We start from the raw sequence: 16731 nt of genomic DNA, 5'->3' as shown, positions 1-16731 counted from the left end.
ACTAGTCGTTGATGGTGCGAAATCTGCCCCACCTAGTTTTCTAGTCGGGACGAGTAGTCGACGTAGTCACTGGCGAGTCACCCCTCGAAGTAGTCATCGACGAGCATCGCGACGTAGTCGGAGAAGTCATCGGTGAGCAGTCGAAGTATTCGTTGGTGTGCGCCGAGCGAAGTAGCCATCAACGAGTTGTCGAGCGCCCACGCGAAGTTGAAGTAGTCGTCGGTGGGTCGCCGAGGGACGTCGCGAAGTCGGATTAGTCGTCGGGGAGCCGTCCGTCGAAGTAGCCATCGTCGAGTGCCACGATGTAGTCCGAGAAATCATCGGCGAGCTGCCCATAGTCGTCAGCCAGCGCCGTGTCGTAGTCGGAGAAGTCATCAGTGAGCAGACAAAGTTTTTGTCGGTGTGTCGCCAAGCGAAGTAGTCGTCGGCGAGTGCCATGACGTAGTCTGAGAAATTGTCGGTGAGCCACCCGTACTCGTCAGTGAGCACCACGACGTAGTTAGAGAAGTCACCGGTGAGCCGCCCATCGAAGTAGTCGTCGGCGAGTGCCATGACGTAGTCAAAGAAATTGTTGGCGAGCTGCCCATAGTCATAAGTGAGCGCCACGACGTAGTCGGAGAATTCACCGGCGAGCCGCCCGTGGAAGTCGTCATCAAGGAAGCTGTGACAGTTGCTGATGAACTCTTCGGGTGTATCCGAGTCGTAGCATAGTCTTCCTTCGACTCTAGTCCGAATTGGATTCGAGTAAGGGGTGATGGACCGTGGCTGCGTTGTGGAGTCCGAATGGAGTTTGACCCGGATATGATTTGTAGTTGTAGTTGGACCCCAAGTTGGGGTTGAACTCGAAACTAAAAATGGAGTCGTAGTCAGACTTCGAGTTGTAGTCGAACTCGGAGTCGTCGTTGGACTTCGAGTTGTAGTCGAATCTTGATCTGAGATTGAATTTGTCGATTTTCTCGATGAGGCTGTCTGCTTCTTTACGAAGAGGGTTTTCGTTGAGATGCTCTTTCTCCCGGTTGTTGATGAGGTAGCGCTGGAAGGATCCGGCGCCGTTGGTGATGCAAAGCCAGGAGTCGAAGATGAAAGTTGCGCCTGCTTTGAAAGCGAGCGCTGGCTTGATGACAATTGGTGCCATCGATCTCGCGCTAAGAAACTCGGCGACTTCCCCTACCTGGCGCGCCAGCTGTTGGTATTTTAGACCGGCAACCCGCCTAGGGAGTCCTCTAGGAGGTATTTTGTGCGGTGGAGACGTTGAGAATCAAGAAGTCGATGGTGATGCAAGGCACACGATTTAGACAGGTTTGGGCTGCTAGAACGCATAATACCCTACGTCTTGTGTGATGTTTGTATTGCGTATGAGTTGGTTCTTTGGAGGGGGTCCCTACCTGCCCTTATATATCAGGGGAGCAGGGTTACAGGGTGGAATCCTAGTCGATTACGATTACAGAGTCCTACTCCAACTCGGTAGAGTAGTTTCCTTATGCACCGCGACTAGTCTTCAGTAGTCCGTGTAGGCTACGTTGCCCTGTGACGTAGCTTCCAACTCCTGGTCATGTCCGAGTACGCCCCTGGGTGGGCCGTACAAGGCCTACTCGTGGCCCCGAGGTGTATGCCCGACACCTCCTCCTCGTCTCGTCCTTCGGCACCTCCTCCGTGTCCCCACCTCCTAGCGGCCCCTGCTACCATGTGCCTTCTTTGCCTCGCATCGGGACCGCCGCCGCACCACCCAGATCACCGTTGTCGCCTTCTCACCGTCACCACTCCCTAGGAGCTCACCGCCGAGGACTGCAGATGTCGCCACTAGGGTCGAGCCCATCGGTGCAGTGTTGCAGCTGCATGACGACCACAGGGCGCACTGTGACAAGGAGGAACTGTAGTAGCAGCATCTGGACCTGCCACTCCCCATCACTGATCCGCTGGCTCTTGCTCTCGTTGGGGAACATGGTCGATGGGTGGCAGGAAACGGCGGGGGTAGGGGTTGCCGGGGAAGAAAAGAAGGGAGAGGAGCTTAGAGCATCTTCAGCAATCCCCCTCCACCAATAAATATTCTCAATAACTAATTAATAGGGATATCCAAATATCACTTTCACCGTTATTGGGAAAGTTGCTTTTGCACTCTTCCAATAATCCCATCCCAATTCAATTACCGTATTGGGAGAGTCACAACTCCTCCTTTATTTATGGAGAGTTCGGGTGAGTTATTGGTTGTCCCAATAATTATGGAAAAAGGAAAAGATAAAGGGAGATTGTTGGAGCACTATTTTCTTATCTACTCCTCCAATATGGTAGTTGGATTGGGGAAACGAAAGATTGCTCGAGATCCTCTTTTTTGATGAAACAGGAGGGGATGATCCCCTGCTGGTTATATATTAATAAAAAGAAACAAACAATGTGGAGGGTACATCTCAAGAAACAAAGAAGGAAAAGAAGAAAATCAAAAAGATTACAATATATGCTCTAACCATTCCAACATTGGTTGTTTCCACTCCTCTTTTACGCGAAGGATAACCTGCGTAAAAACAGTCTTAAAACGCAACATAGCACCTTGAACTGATGGAGTGATTCCTCTGAATATCCAGTCATTCCTTGCTCGAGATCCTCTTAATGGGCCAGTGGTGGGTTGGAAGTTTGATGCCCTATATTGATAGATAGGAGCCCCGGAAATTCTATCTTTCACAAGATTTTTTTAAGCACCTTACAACGTTTGATATCCGTGCAATACTACATGTACCGTTAATATTGCGTCTAGATAAAAATTGGGCCGGCAGCTGCACCGCATGGAGCACAGTGTCACGACGTGAGCAAGAAAAGCTGGAGACATGTGAATCGGCTCAAGTCATTCGTAGATTCGGTTCAGTTCAGTTCGGCTCGCCTTCTCAATCGTTATGCCACATTGTGTGATTGGTGAGGCTTGTCTCTTTGTTATTCAGGCTCAATGATTCATCTGGAGAAGGAGAATGCGTTGCCCAGTAGGCCTGCCTGGACACAGGACGGATGGACGCCGGCCCATTGTGCCACCGGATACTTTTTAAAAGTCTAAACGCAACATTTTTAATTAGAGCTTATATACCAAAAGTAATTACATCTGGATCTTTTTTCTCTGTTTTAGCCTCTTGCTTTTATAAAATATCGCCTGCCATCATAGATCTACTCTTTTGTGTGTTAAATCTTCGATTTATATATTTAATTAGATTTTAACCCTTAGTTTCTAGTCCCTAAAAGTTTAGTTTTCTCACAGTTAAGTTCCTGAACCTTGTTTAGCTCATATCTTTAGCATTTTAAATCCATTTTAACCGATTCTTGCGTCTATAGTTCGTGCTGATGCAAATATTAGTTTTATGGTCTTGTCTTGCTCTGTTGCTACTGTTTGATGTAATGTTTTGTTATTTTAGTCTTTTGTTTGCTTGTATGTACTTGCTTGATGCACATAGAAGGATTGCAGTTCGAGGTATTCAAAGAGCAAGGCTTTGAGGACTTTAAGCAGCAAGAGCAAGTTCAAGAAGGCAAGTCATGCCCTTGATCACAATTTGATCCTATGCAACCTTTACTTTCATGTTCAATACACATATGCTATGCACTTTAAGTATATAAATATTTAAGGTGTGCCTAGTTTTATCCCTACATCTTGATCAACATGGGTTTACATGATGTTAGATAGTTCTTGCTTAGTTGCTCAAATTGGGTATGGTGGTATTAATGAACCAATGCTTAAACTTATTTTTATTTATGCTATATGTTCCATTAATACAAGATCACCATGCTTAATTAGAACATGGAGCAACCACCCAGAAAAATAGTACAACCATACGAACTATATGGCTCTGATCTTGGCTAATTAATTAGAGACTCTAGTCTGGGGTAATCTTACCGAAAGGGCAAGAGGGGGGACTGAGTCGTTGTATAGCCCGGTCCTTTTGAAAAGTGAGCTTTGCTAAGACACCATGCACATTAGGGAGCTTGGCTAAGACCCTATGCCCACTAGGGAGGATTATGCGCGCCAGACACCGAAACCTTAGCGGGTTACCACTGATTGGGGAAACTTTGTAAAGGTCTCGTAGCGTCCCTATGCAATCACGCCTCGAAAATGTGGTATTGTGCCTAGTCAACACAACATAGTTGGGTCTAAAGTTATTTTGAACTTTTATACGACTTGTGGGTAAAGATGTACAACCTCTATAGAGTGTAAAACTGTTATAACAGCCGTGCTCACGGTCAAAAGCAACCTGGACCCTCACATAATTAATGTGTTGAAAGTTGAATTAAATTGATGTTATTTATTGTTGTTATCTTCATTTATGTGCATGCTTAATGTGGGTGGTATAAACTTATACTTAGCTGTTGCTAATAAAACTTGATCAACCAATTAAAATGCTGAAATGTTATTAAACCATAGCCCATCCTTGAATAGCCTTACACAACACATTCCTCACACTTGCTGAGTACCGACCATAAGGTGTACTCACCTTTGCTAAAACTGCTGCTCAGACCAAATCAACATTGAGGAGGTCCTTCAATACTTTGAGGAGTTCTAGGTGTACGTGTGCCACCAGTCAACTCATGTGGAGTCGTTGTCATTGTTGGAGTTCCGTTACTAGAATAAGAACTCGTTTTGCTATTCGTATTAAAGACTTTTAGCCATGTAATAAATTTAATACTCTCTTTACGTTATGGTACTATGTATTACAGAAGTCGTTGATGTGTGAAACTTGATCTTAGCGCACATGTAATTCATTCGTATGATTTTACTTTTAAAATCGGATATGACAAGCACAGAAAGATATGGGATGACCTTTTGGAGTTTGGACAGCCTCATGGACAAGCACAAGATCAAGATGGTCGATGGTGAGGACGAGGAGGAGTTCATCGATGTGCTGCTCTCCGTTCAACAAGAGTACGGCCTGACCAGAGACACCGTCAAGGCAATACTGATGGTAAACTGTCTACCTGGCACTCGAGTGTTTTGGGGGACATCCACACTCCAGTGTTTTTGTTGGCTGAAACGCTCGGATAGGAGGACATACAAAATCGAATGATAGAGGTTGATGTATCACACGGTTTTGTAATCCATCCGAATTTAATCAAACGGTCCAGAATATCAATAGCACAAAAGGACAAATTTAAAGATCTGAATGGTAATTATAAAATATGCTATTAGGACTTTATATGTCACACAATCAAAAGCAAAGGTTAGTTCCAACAATAATATTTCAATATATGTAGTTGTTCATAGATAATTAAAGCCATCCATATTTACAATAGTTCATAAACAAAGAACATCTGATGCTGATATGTTGATGCTGCATTGCTACATAGGATCTGACTGCTGCAGCTTCAGACTTGCATATTACACAAACAAAAATAGATCTGACTGCTGCAGCTGTAAAGCTGGGACATTTCATTGACAAAAGACATCTAAATGTTGATATTGCAGTTTCAGAATTGCATATTACACAAACAAAAAAAAGATCTAACTGCTGCAGATATGGGCCTGTTCGCTTCAGCTTATAAGCCGGCTGAAAAGCTGAAACGGCTGATTTGTTGTGAGAGGAAAACAATGTTTGGTGGCTGATAAGCCGGCTGAATAAGCTGAAGCGAACAGACCCAATAGTTGGACATTTCATTGACAAAAGACATCTAAATGTTTCTTCATTTGCCTTGAAATAACAGAGATCAGAACCATTTTGAAACTCTTGGGTGCGGACAGATATCAACAGCAAAAGGCATTACCTTAACACTGCTGACAAGATCAAAGAAGGTCTTCTCCTGACCAACTGTCACATAGTGTCCACGAAGACACTGAGCCGTATCATCATCAGGAGAAAGGATGAATCCAAACTTGCGCACAGGGTCTACTGCAATCCTGAACAGAGAAATATTGACAGAACTAGCCATCCTCTCCAAAGCAACCAAGCTAGAACCAGACGGTCGTGAACACCTTCTTGATACCACCAGACAGGTCATATTGTCCCTACACGGCGGCAAACTGAAGGACTCAGAGTGACATCATATTCTCCACGGCTTTCATGGATGACAGGATGGAGTACTGTACATTAGTGACAAGAGCATTACCAGCAGCTGGTAGTGGCGTGATTGGCCCCATTTGATTACTTTGGCTTATTTTTAGCACCCATCACATCGAATGTTTAGATACTAATTAGAAGTATTAAATGTAGAGTATTTATAAAACCCATTACATAATTGGAGGCTAAACGGCGAGACGAATCTATTAAGCTTAATTAGTCCATGATTTGACAATGTGTTGCTACAGTAAATATTTGTTAATGATGGATTAATTAGGCTTAATAAATTCGTCTCGCCGTTTAGCCTCCATCTGCGCAATTAGTTTTATATTTAACTCATATTTAGTCCTTCTAATTAGTCTTCGAATCTTCGATGTGACACGGACTAAAAATAAGCAACTTGAACCAAACACCCCCCGTTTGTACATGTGAGTGCCCTCCTTTATGCTTTTTAAGGACAAATGGGTCATGTCTGCACAGAAAAAATGAAAAGCATGAGGTAACAAGTTAACAACACGTCCCCCATATATGTGCTAAATCAGATTTGATTAACACATACGAAGGTATGGTGTTTTACTATACCAACTTATATAAAGGAATTGTGTGGTTGACAAAACACAGTGCGCCTTCCACGTACCTAGTTTAGGCTCTGGCAGTGGAGAATGGTCAGCACGACTCATGAGTTCTTGAAGCACAACTCCATGAGTTCTTGAAGCCTTGGGACTGCTTCCATTCACCACAAATTGCTCTCCAAAACTGAGACCGATCATGACCTCATTTCAGTAGTACTTCAATGATTCCGCATCAGCTGATCTCAACACCAAGAGAATTTCTCTATGCACGTCAACTGCATCCAAGACTGAAAACCAATTAATAGCCGTATAAACCAACAATATGTGGGGTTACATCAGTGAGAAAGGACCGCGGAATGAAGATGAAACCCCAAAATCCCACCCCACAAACCGATCTATTAACCAGTTCATCAACAAAATAGGAGGGCATGCAAAGCAGGGAAATCTGAAGGAAACAAATTGAATAAGAGGAAAGTGAAAGGTCGTACCTTCATCAGAGCTGCTAGAATGAACGTGTGATACGTCTTCCTATACAAAGCTGTCAAGCAGCTGTTTGATGGCGTTAGTAAAACTGCTTCATGTCTATGGCTGGGCAGTATTTGATCTTACGGCTCTGAAGAGCAGAGTAACTCCCACGACCACCATCACATCCTAAAGATGCAAGGCATCGGCAGCGATATAGAATCAGTGTTTCTAATGATGGGTGGTCTCCCAAGGAATTGACTGACTGTAACTTATTGCAGTTAACAATCTGTAGCTCCTCGAGTGCACACAGGTCTCCTGACACGGAGCAGAGCTTCTCACAGCTGTAGATGCATAAATATTTGAGGGACGGTGGTAGATTTGGAAGTGTTACCAGGCTATCACAGCTTCTTATTAATAGAGTTTCGAGGCATGGACGATGAATTATTGGAGACGGCGATTGCTCTAGGGTACCAGTGGTGGATGCAGGGTCGCGGCAATGTTCCAGCGATGTATATGCGTCAAGATGCTCCTCCTTTCCCCATATGAACTCAAGCTTAGGGCATTCGTCAATAAAAATAAATCTGATAGATGGGGGAAGAATGAAGAGCTGTGCCATGCTTTCACAACTATGTATACTTATCTCGTTTAGATGTGGCAGGACTTGACCTGTTGTTTGTGTAGGTTCGCCACCTTTCGCTTGTGTGGGCCCTATTAGCTTGTTGCAGCACTTAATCCACAACTCCTTCAAAGATACCAAGCTTTGGAACACTTCTTCTGGCCAGTAGATGAGCACATTACAGTTTTCAATTCTTAAATCTACAAGATGTTCAAACCATTTCCAGACCCCAGGTGTTAGCTGTGACTGGCTTGATACGAAGAAAAAGTTGCAGCCAGATATGCTCAGTCGCGACAGAGGTGCGGCTTCTGTGTCACCCAAAGATAGTTCCAGTTTCTGTGATGAATCGCAATTATAATCTATCTGAGGCAGTGCTTCTGTGTCACGGACACACAGTACTAGCTTAGAAATTGAAGACATGTGCCTTGATTTAACTATTCCTAAGGAGAGCAGCGGCTTGCCTTCATCCAGCCTTACAACCTTGAGCTTTGGTGTTTCAGGTAGGCTAGTCAACTTTGGGCAGTTTTTTATATCAACCTCCTCAAGTACAGGAAATGTTAATTCATCTTCTTTTCCTTCTCTTGCGACCCATCTCTCCAAGCTCTCCAAATCATGTAACCCGAGTTGCTTCAGTGCTGGAAATGGCGTAGACACCATATGGCTGCATAGGCTTCGCAATTTGTCCAACTTTTCCAAATTCAAAACTTCAAGGGCTTTGAAATGGCAGAATTGAGGAAATTCCTCACACAGCGTCCAACCAATCAGATGGAGCTCAGTCAAGTGATGCAACATACTAAGATCTGTTATCCATGACGGTAAATTGGTGCCTTTGTAGGACTTTATTCTTAGCATCTCTAGCCGGTGATGAGGTTTAAGGGCATCTAACACCTCATTATGAGAATCTGTTTTCTCAGGGGCATCATCATTCCACTTGAGAGATAAGTGTGTGAGTTTCTCTTTATTTTCAAGATTGGCTGCTTTTGCAAGCACTTCTGTTACATTTTGCAGACCACTTAACTCTAACTCTCCACCAAGGTTTAAGTTTCGAAGTTCTCCGATAGTACTACATCCCAAGCAATCACCAATAACAAAATATGTTAGAGTCTGCAGAGAAGTGATCTGTCCAAGTCCTGGAGGCATGCACGTCAATGATTTGCATCCATGGGTATAGAGGTGTCGGAGGTTTGCCATATATTTCATATCCTTTGGAAGTTGACGAAGCTTTATGCAATGAGAGAGGTCCAACGATTGTAGATTATACATCATGCTTATACCTTCAGGAAGTTTCTCGAACTCATGTGACGACAGATTAAGATACCTTAGGTGTTGTATGTGTCTTGTAAGCTGTTCCTGTCCAAAACTTAGATACTCATATGCTGGAAGGTGTAATGCTCGCAGTGAAGTGTACTTTGATATATCAAGGGGTTGACCATAATCTTTGATAAACAACGTATGGAGCATTGCAGTTTGTTTCTTCAATAGATGATCCAGTAGACTTGTAACCTGTTCTTTCCAGAAAGTAGTATATATTGATAAGAAGACGTGGCGGGTCGGATTTAGCAACAGCTTGTTGATGCTCGGCTTACCAACTATAGTGACACATTCTTTCCCCAGAACAGATAGAGCAATGTCATGCATGAGATCATGTATCTTGCATATGGTTGACTTACGAAGAATTCCAACAGAGCGATATGGAAGTGGAAGTGTTTGCTTGACAATTATTGGAAGTGTTTGCTTGACATCTTGAAAGAATGACCTTCGAGTTAGCTCCTCAAAAATATATTTTCCTACGGTTTCTAGATTGTCATCCTCCTGCACAGGTATGAAATCATGTGCCATCCACAGTCGAATCAAGAGGTCCACATCGATCTCATAATCTTTAGGAAATAAAGCACAAAATGCAAAGCACTGCTTCATATCTGAGGATAGGTCATCAAAACTGAGCTTGAGGATCGGTAAAATTCCGGTTTTCTCACTACAAATGTTACTTTTAGCTAATATATCCTTCCATTCATTTATACTAGTCCTGTTACTCAACATAGAGCCAAAGGCTTTGGCAGCCAAGGGAGATCCAACGCATCGACGAACAAATCCACTGAGAATGCCATCTTGCTCTTCCATATTTGGATTTTGCAAGCTGAATGCTCTGCTCTGGACAATTTCCTTTAAATGCTCATCGCTCAGATTCTCGATATTATGGGCTTTAGCTACACCCATGGTCATAATGCGAGCCACTTCTGCATCACGAGTTGTTGTTAGTACTGCACTGCCCTTGCCACCCTGCTTAAGGCAGGTCTTTAGTTTTCCCCACTTATCAGCATCCCGATTCCATACATCATCTAACACAATGAGGTACCTTTTTCCACTTATTGTACTATGGAGCTCCTGCAATGATTTTTCACGATATTTCTCATTGGTCTGGCAGATGTTGCTTGCAATGGTACTGACATCGAAATCATCTGACACGCAGTACCACCTCCGAAACTCAAAGTGCTTCTCGATTGCAGGGTCATTGTAAATGAGTTGCACAAAGGTGGTCTTGCCCATCCCACCCATCCCAACAATTGGAAGAACCATGAGATCCCTGTTGCTAGCTTGATCAAGGAGCATCCCCACGATTTTCTTCTTCTCCCGATCTCTAGATCTGCTAAGAATATCTCTGTCGGAGTCAATGATTATGGAATCTGTCTGTCGCCACTGCCTTGATGGCTGTGCTTGCTGCAAGTGCCTGAAACCAAATGTATTCATCTCGGTGACCAAGGCCTCGATGGTCTGCACAATCCTGCGTAGCTTCTTGCCCATCCTGTAACGGAATACAATGGGATTACGAGCGGGGACTAGGAGTCTTGCTACCTCATTTCCAAGCTTGCTGTGGTGGCCCTTCTTCTTGGCTTCTCGCCGAAGCGCCTCGTACTTGAACTCATCAAAGACGTCGTTGGCCTCATAGGCCGCTGTCTTGAGGTCTTTAAGCCAAACTGCAACTTCAGGTCGGGAGGCTCCTTTCTCCTCCGCATCCTGGATGATGTGCAGGATTGCTGGCAGCTTGCGCTCCAGGGTCTTGCGCTGCTCCTCCATGCCTTCCATCACCTTGTATTGGTCCAGCAGGTAGCTGGATGCCTTCTCCTTCACCATGGAGATCAGTGGCCCGATCAGTAACTCGGCCATGGTTGCTTCTCCGTCGGCAGGAACACAAGTACACAACCAACAGGAACCCGGCTGATATGTCCTCCTCCGATCCGGCCGTACGCCCGTAGCTCGATCTCCTGCGTGCAACCAGCAGAATAAGCAGCTAATTTAGGCACAAACTCTAAGCAGAAATTAAGTTTGAGCAAAGAAATAAGTGAACGAACCAGTACTATTCGTTTCTACAAATTGCTTCAGGTAATTAGCTTCTCCGCTACGCTGGTGACGACACCGGGCTCAGGAAGGACCAACGTCGGGGCGTCGCGGCAGCTCGCGGTGCTGCCGGTGCGCTGGTGGTGGCGCAGGCCGACGGTAGGCGGAGGAGCGGCGGGACAGCGCCGCCGCGCACGGCGCACCGGCGGCGGTGTATCGCGGGGACGACCGGTGGCCGCGCGAGGCGATCTGACGGCGGCGTGGTTGCCGCACCGGTGGCGGAGCGGACCGGCTGCTGGAGCTCCTAGGCGGGCGAGCTCGGGGAAAAGCAAAGGCAAAGGCAACGCAAGTGGTGGAGGTGCATGCGGTGCGGTGTGCCGGTGTCTTTCTTTATTAATCATCGTGAAACCGATACCCCTCCTCGCGCGCCTCCATGACTTGTGGGCCAGAAGGGAAGTGGCGGGCCCACGGCACTGCAAAGGTGAGGAAAGTATTAGGGGGCGTTTTCTTCCCGTGTCTTATTTTTAGCACGTGTCACATCGAATGTTTAGATACTAATTAGGAGTAGTAAACGTAGACTATTTACAAAACCAATTACATAAGTGGAATCTAAACGGCGAGACGAATCTATTAAGCCTAATTAAGGCTCATTAATGCCATCGATACGACACTATGGTACTGTAGCAACACATTGTCAAATCATGGACTAATTAGGCTTAATAGATTCGTCTCGCCGTTTAGATTCGTCTTATGTAATGGGTTTTGTAAATAGTCTACGTTTAATACTCCTAATTAGTATCTAAATATTTGATGTGACGGGTGCTAAAAATAAGTCAATGGAAGAAAACGGAGCCTTAGGTGCCGTGCCACAAAGGCTAAAGAGGTGTTAATCTATGCGGTAATCGAGGAGCAGTTGAGATTAACAATTTTTTTATTTCATCGAAAGGAAAGATGCTAAGGGGGTGTTTGGATCCTGGAGCTAAAGTTTAGTCTGTGTCACATCGGATGTTCGGATGCTAATTAGGAGGACTAAACATGAGCTAATTACAAAACTAATTGCAGAACCCCTAGGCTAAATCGCGAGACGAATCTATTAAGCCTAATTAATCCATCATTAGCGAATGTTTACTGTAGCACCATAGTGTCAAATCATGGACTAATTAGGCTTAATAGATTCGTCTCGTGATTTAGCCTAGGGGTTGTGAAATTGGTTTTGTAATTAGCCTATGTTTAATACTCCTAATTAGTGTCAAACATTCGATGTGACAGGGATTAAAATTTAGTCCGGGATCCAAACACCCCCTAAGCTTGGTGGGGATTAGTAAATGAGGACGGGCCAGCTGGGAAACCGCCTTGCAGGCCGCTGGAATGCCCCCCTCTCCACTGCTAGCTGTCACTTGGCCCACCACCTTTAGCTGGGAAACCGTTTCTTTTGTTGCTTTTATCTATCTTTATGCCCGAGTCTTTAGCGCAATGCTCCCACCGAATCACAAATAGGATTTACAAAACCGACGAAAACAACCGCTCCGGTCCAGCACCGGTTCAGCTGCACAGTAAACCGCTCGAATTCAAAATTTTCAAATTTTGAATTCAGGCAGTTTACTATGCGGTTTTTACCGTTACCAAGCGGTTTGAATTCGGGCGGGTTACCGAGCGGTTTTTACCAGTTGCGCTGGCAATTCGTCTTTTGAATTCGTCCAGTTTTTACCGGTTACCGACCGGTTTTCGGTAAAAATCGAAACCGCCGGGGTCGGTAACCGGTAAAAATCATTTTGGATTTATCCGGGATGACCGGCCCTGCCTGCGTTTGTGGATTTTTGTGGGCGATCCAAAGCGTCATGGCCCAAGTACCAGGACCGATATAAACGGGCCTAATTCTATCAATTTTGCAGACGTATACCTATTCTACACCCAAATCGAAACGGGCACAGATTCCCCAACCAGGCCCACCGCGTCCGTCCGCGCCAACCGAGCCAACGGGAGGGAGAACGCCTCGTCGCCGGATTCCCCCCGCCCAGACACCACGATGGGACACCTCTAACCCGAAACCGAACTGGGGGCGAGGCGCCGCCACCTGCGCGGGCAGATCGGGGGCAGCCGAGCAGAGCCAGGTCGGCACGGGCGGAGATCGGATTCCCCGGCACTCGCAGCAAAGAGGACGAGGGCCGGCCGGGGATGCTCACCTCCGCGCGGACGACGTCCTCGACGGTGTTCCCGCCGCCGGCGGTGGGGTCGTCGGCCATCTCGTCGCGCCGCCGCTGCCTGGGCTGGGGAGGGTTTGGGGGGCTTTCGCCGGCTTCGTCGCGAGCTCTTTCTTCTGTTGCCATCGTCTTTCTCTTCAGGGCCCGGGGGATCTGCTGGTTCTGGTTTTGTTTCTACAGCGGGGGCGGACGGGCAAGAAGGGATACCGGCCTTGTTGATCCAGGAGGCCGGCCGGCCCATCCACCTGATAGGCCTGTATGGGCCTAGACGGGCCATTGGAACCACAGTAAGAAGATGCATGTAAACACAGACACGCAGTGGGGAAATCAATTTCCCAACATGGTCTGTGCATTCAGAATTTGGATCATCCTTCCAAACATCTGCGAAACATGCTGAATGCGCTTCAAAAAAAAAAAGACAACATGCTGAATGTCACAGGCGATATGGAACCGAAAGTATTTGCTACGACAACTACGCGGCACGTAGGCACACCAACAAACAAGCACGACCAGCGTCTCAAGCTTATTCAGAAGGAATTCGACAAACTTAGTTCTGACGGACCAAATGACAAGGCAAAAAAAAAATAAAAAAAATACAGGCAGTACTTGAAACCAAGAACCGCGCGACATTACCGATGAAGAATCTTTAATTACCTCCTTGGGCACTGCCTTGGTTGGCACCATGAACGGCGAAGGCGACGACAGTTGGAAGAACCCTAGCACGGAGAGCTGCTTGAAGCAGAGGTTAGGGTGGCTTATAGCATGCTTCGCACCCACAGGATGCCGCGGATGAGCCGACACAGGATGCGGCTCTGCCGCCAGTGGAGCTTGGCGGTGTACTGACAGATGAGCGACACGATGAGCCAATTGGAGAGGATAAAGACGAGGACCTCCACGACTTCCTCGTAGACGAAGGCCAGGATGAGCAGAGTGGTGGTGCCTAGGTCGATGCTGGCGAACAGCTAGCACCTCGGGTGAATGGGCGATGTTTCTCAGGAGGCATCTGGTCAGCGTCGTCGCGCCAGTGTATATGATGTAGTTGTCACTTTTGATGCTCTGGTAGGCGTAGTGGACGCTCCCATTGCCGCAGATGATCAATGTTAGGAGGCAGAAGGCACAAACTACAATGGGAAACAAGATGTAGTTGGCTATGAAGAAGAAAGGGTCGGACAAGACGACGGGTAGGACGGAATGGTAGTACTCGCAAACGAACTGGGTCTCATCGTTGAAGACTGGAACAGTGCGACCTCGGCACCTTGCTCCGCCTCCTCCTTCAACATGCCCTTGAAGATGAGGTTCCGGCAGTTCCGGGTCTCCTCCCTTGTTGTGGGGATGTCCTCGAACCTCCGGCGCAGCAGCTTGTAGAGAACAAAGGAGAGGCAGAGCCTTCTGAGGTGTTCTCTCCGGAGGAGGCTGTCCGGCTCGGCTGCTGCCTGCGTCCAAATGTCACCAACGGTGACAACGGCTGCCTTGTTCAGCTCGACCTGGTAGCCATGCATGCCGGCCAGCCGTCCTCTCCAGGTTGTCTTCTCCCATCACGGTGTACTCGCACTTCTTCAACAGCTCCGCCTACGATGACCCCAAGTGCTCCTCTTGCTCTTGTTGTTGGATGATCTGGGCCATGTATGAGTTGAGCAGCTGGGTGTTCCTTCCGTAGGCGAAGGAACGCTCCAGCACCATCTTGACGACGACCCTTTGCAGGAACTTGGCAGCAGTGAGGACCCATAAGGTGCCGTAGATCGCCTTCTTGCCGGGGCTTTTGACATTGTAGAAGACGAGCTAGCAGAGCCAAACAATGCGGGCGAAGCGATCGATGGCGCCTGAGTACCACTGCATGCCCACGTTGACCAGGACGGCCTCCACCTTCTTGCGTAGGAGCTCCACAAGAAGCATCCACATGAGGATCGTCCTAGCTCGAAGTGACAGCTCGTCACCGAGCTCGCCATAACTGGAGCTACTAGTACTAGCAGCCATGGTCGTCGTTGCACCTTGGTTCTTGGCCTCGGAGAAGAGGTAGGACATGACCGGCAGGAAGAGGGACAGGGAGGTGGAGAGGAAGAGGCGGACGCTAGGGTTGAGAATCGCGCTCACGTCCAAGAAGCGGCTGAAGAGGTTGAGGTTGAAGACGAACACGGCCAGCATAAACATGACCAAGGTGGTGGTCACCATGGTGGCCTCATTGTTCTGGTCGATGTAGGAGGAAGTCAGGTTGTAAACATAGGGGTAGACTGTGTTGTTGCAGAAGTGTAGGCTTTTCATTTTCAGTAGTTCAGTCACGCTATGGTACTCCCTCGATCGAATGGACTGCAATGGCACAACATATATAGAGGCACACACATCGTGATCGCGAGGTGGTACCACAGAATATGACATATCTAACCATATCAATTTTATAGAGACAGTTGAATCGGAGAAAGGGAGCGGTGCCACCTCATCGTCCTCACCTAAAACCCTCGCCTCCTCACCTCTACACAACCAGTAGTAGAAAACTGACTATTAGTCCCGGTTGGGAAGGAGCATAACTCTCCAATGCCCAACCGAGATTAATTTTTCGAGATGTTGGGGATCTGTCCAAAACTCATCCCCTTCGCCTATAACCCGGGTCTTAGCTCGCCCAGACAAGGCGCTAACTCTGCCAGCTTCAGATAGAAACACGGAAGCTAATTGGCTTCGGCCTAGATTAACTCGAGGTTATATCATTTGATCGCCTGACTAACCGAGGTTGTATCACGCTATCTCCAGTGACTCTTTGTATGCAGGTTGGAAGAGAATGCAGCTGAAGGGGACGCCTACCGGCACCATTCACTATTAGAAAATTCGGTATTAGTACCGGTTTGTAGGGTGCATATCTTCCGAAAATGCATCTAGGATTAACTTGTCGAGATAGGGGGGTCTTTTATCACGGGTCCCAAAACCGGGATATAATATCCCCTTTTAGTCCCAGTTGGTAATACCAACCGGAAGAAAACGATCACGGCGCCAGTGGCTACCTCCCGCCCCTTTTAGTCCCTGTTGGTATTACCAACTGGGACTAAATAGTTTTGATTTTTTTTTTGCAAAAACAAAAATAAAAAAAGTATCGGTGGTAGGTGTGTGAAGGGGGGTGTATGTATACTCATATAGTTGTATACATGCTACAGTGTATATGCATGCATGAGCATAAGGGGTTTGTGTGATGTTAGTGACTAACAGGTCGAAGAGCAATACATGAACAAATCAAGAATCAAACAAAGAAACTAATGGTGGCACCGGAAGGGATATCAAGGATTTAATTTTAGAAGAATTTTGGTGGAAGAATTGACAGAAACGGAGTTTGACAGGAGAGATGATTTTTGGGAATTTATCGGGAATTTATGTGATTTATTGGAATTTATGAGTGCCTGAGTGGTGAAATTTATTTTCCCATAATTTTGTATGATGGAAATGGGGTGCAAAAGGTTTGGATGGGTTATAGGGTGGCTCTAGTATTTTTAGGAATTTTTTGGAAATTTTTCTGTGCAAGGAAAGGGGTAAACGAGACT

The 16731-nt window shown here is 46.5% G+C and overlaps 1 protein-coding gene and 1 pseudogene across 2 annotated transcripts; both read right to left on the bottom strand.

Moving 5' to 3' along the window:
* Positions 1 to 6658: 6658 nt before the first annotated feature.
* LOC101768091 (disease resistance protein RGA2) lies at positions 6659 to 11361 on the bottom strand. Of its 2 annotated transcripts, none has more exons than XM_022828880.1 (3): positions 11024 to 11361; positions 7081 to 10936; positions 6659 to 6879 (listed from the first exon to the last, which is right to left on the bottom strand). In XM_022828880.1, the coding sequence occupies exon 2, from the start codon at positions 10836 to 10838 to the stop codon at positions 7155 to 7157; it is 3684 nt and encodes a 1227-aa protein (XP_022684615.1). In that variant the 5' UTR covers positions 10839 to 10936; positions 11024 to 11361; the 3' UTR covers positions 6659 to 6879; positions 7081 to 7154. The 2 variants fall into 2 exon arrangements, with proteins under 2 accessions (XP_022684615.1, XP_022684614.1); XM_022828879.1 differs by having other exon boundaries at positions 6659 to 6867.
* A 2176-nt stretch (positions 11362 to 13537) lies between these two features.
* LOC105915007 lies at positions 13538 to 15469 on the bottom strand (annotated as a pseudogene).
* Between the last annotated feature and the right edge of the window lie 1262 nt (positions 15470 to 16731).

The sequence above is a fragment of the Setaria italica genome, chromosome VIII, assembly GCF_000263155.2.
Source record: "Setaria italica strain Yugu1 chromosome VIII, Setaria_italica_v2.0, whole genome shotgun sequence".
Taxonomy (NCBI): Eukaryota; Viridiplantae; Streptophyta; class Magnoliopsida; order Poales; family Poaceae; genus Setaria; species Setaria italica.
The sequence above is the reverse complement of the archived record's forward strand: the minus strand, read 5'-3'. Positions and strand labels throughout refer to the sequence as shown.

Coding starts and splice junctions, on each gene's coding strand:
- LOC101768091 (XM_022828880.1), bottom strand. CDS start 10,838: ATGGCCGAGTTACTGATCGGGCCACTGATCTCCATGGTGAAGGAGAAG.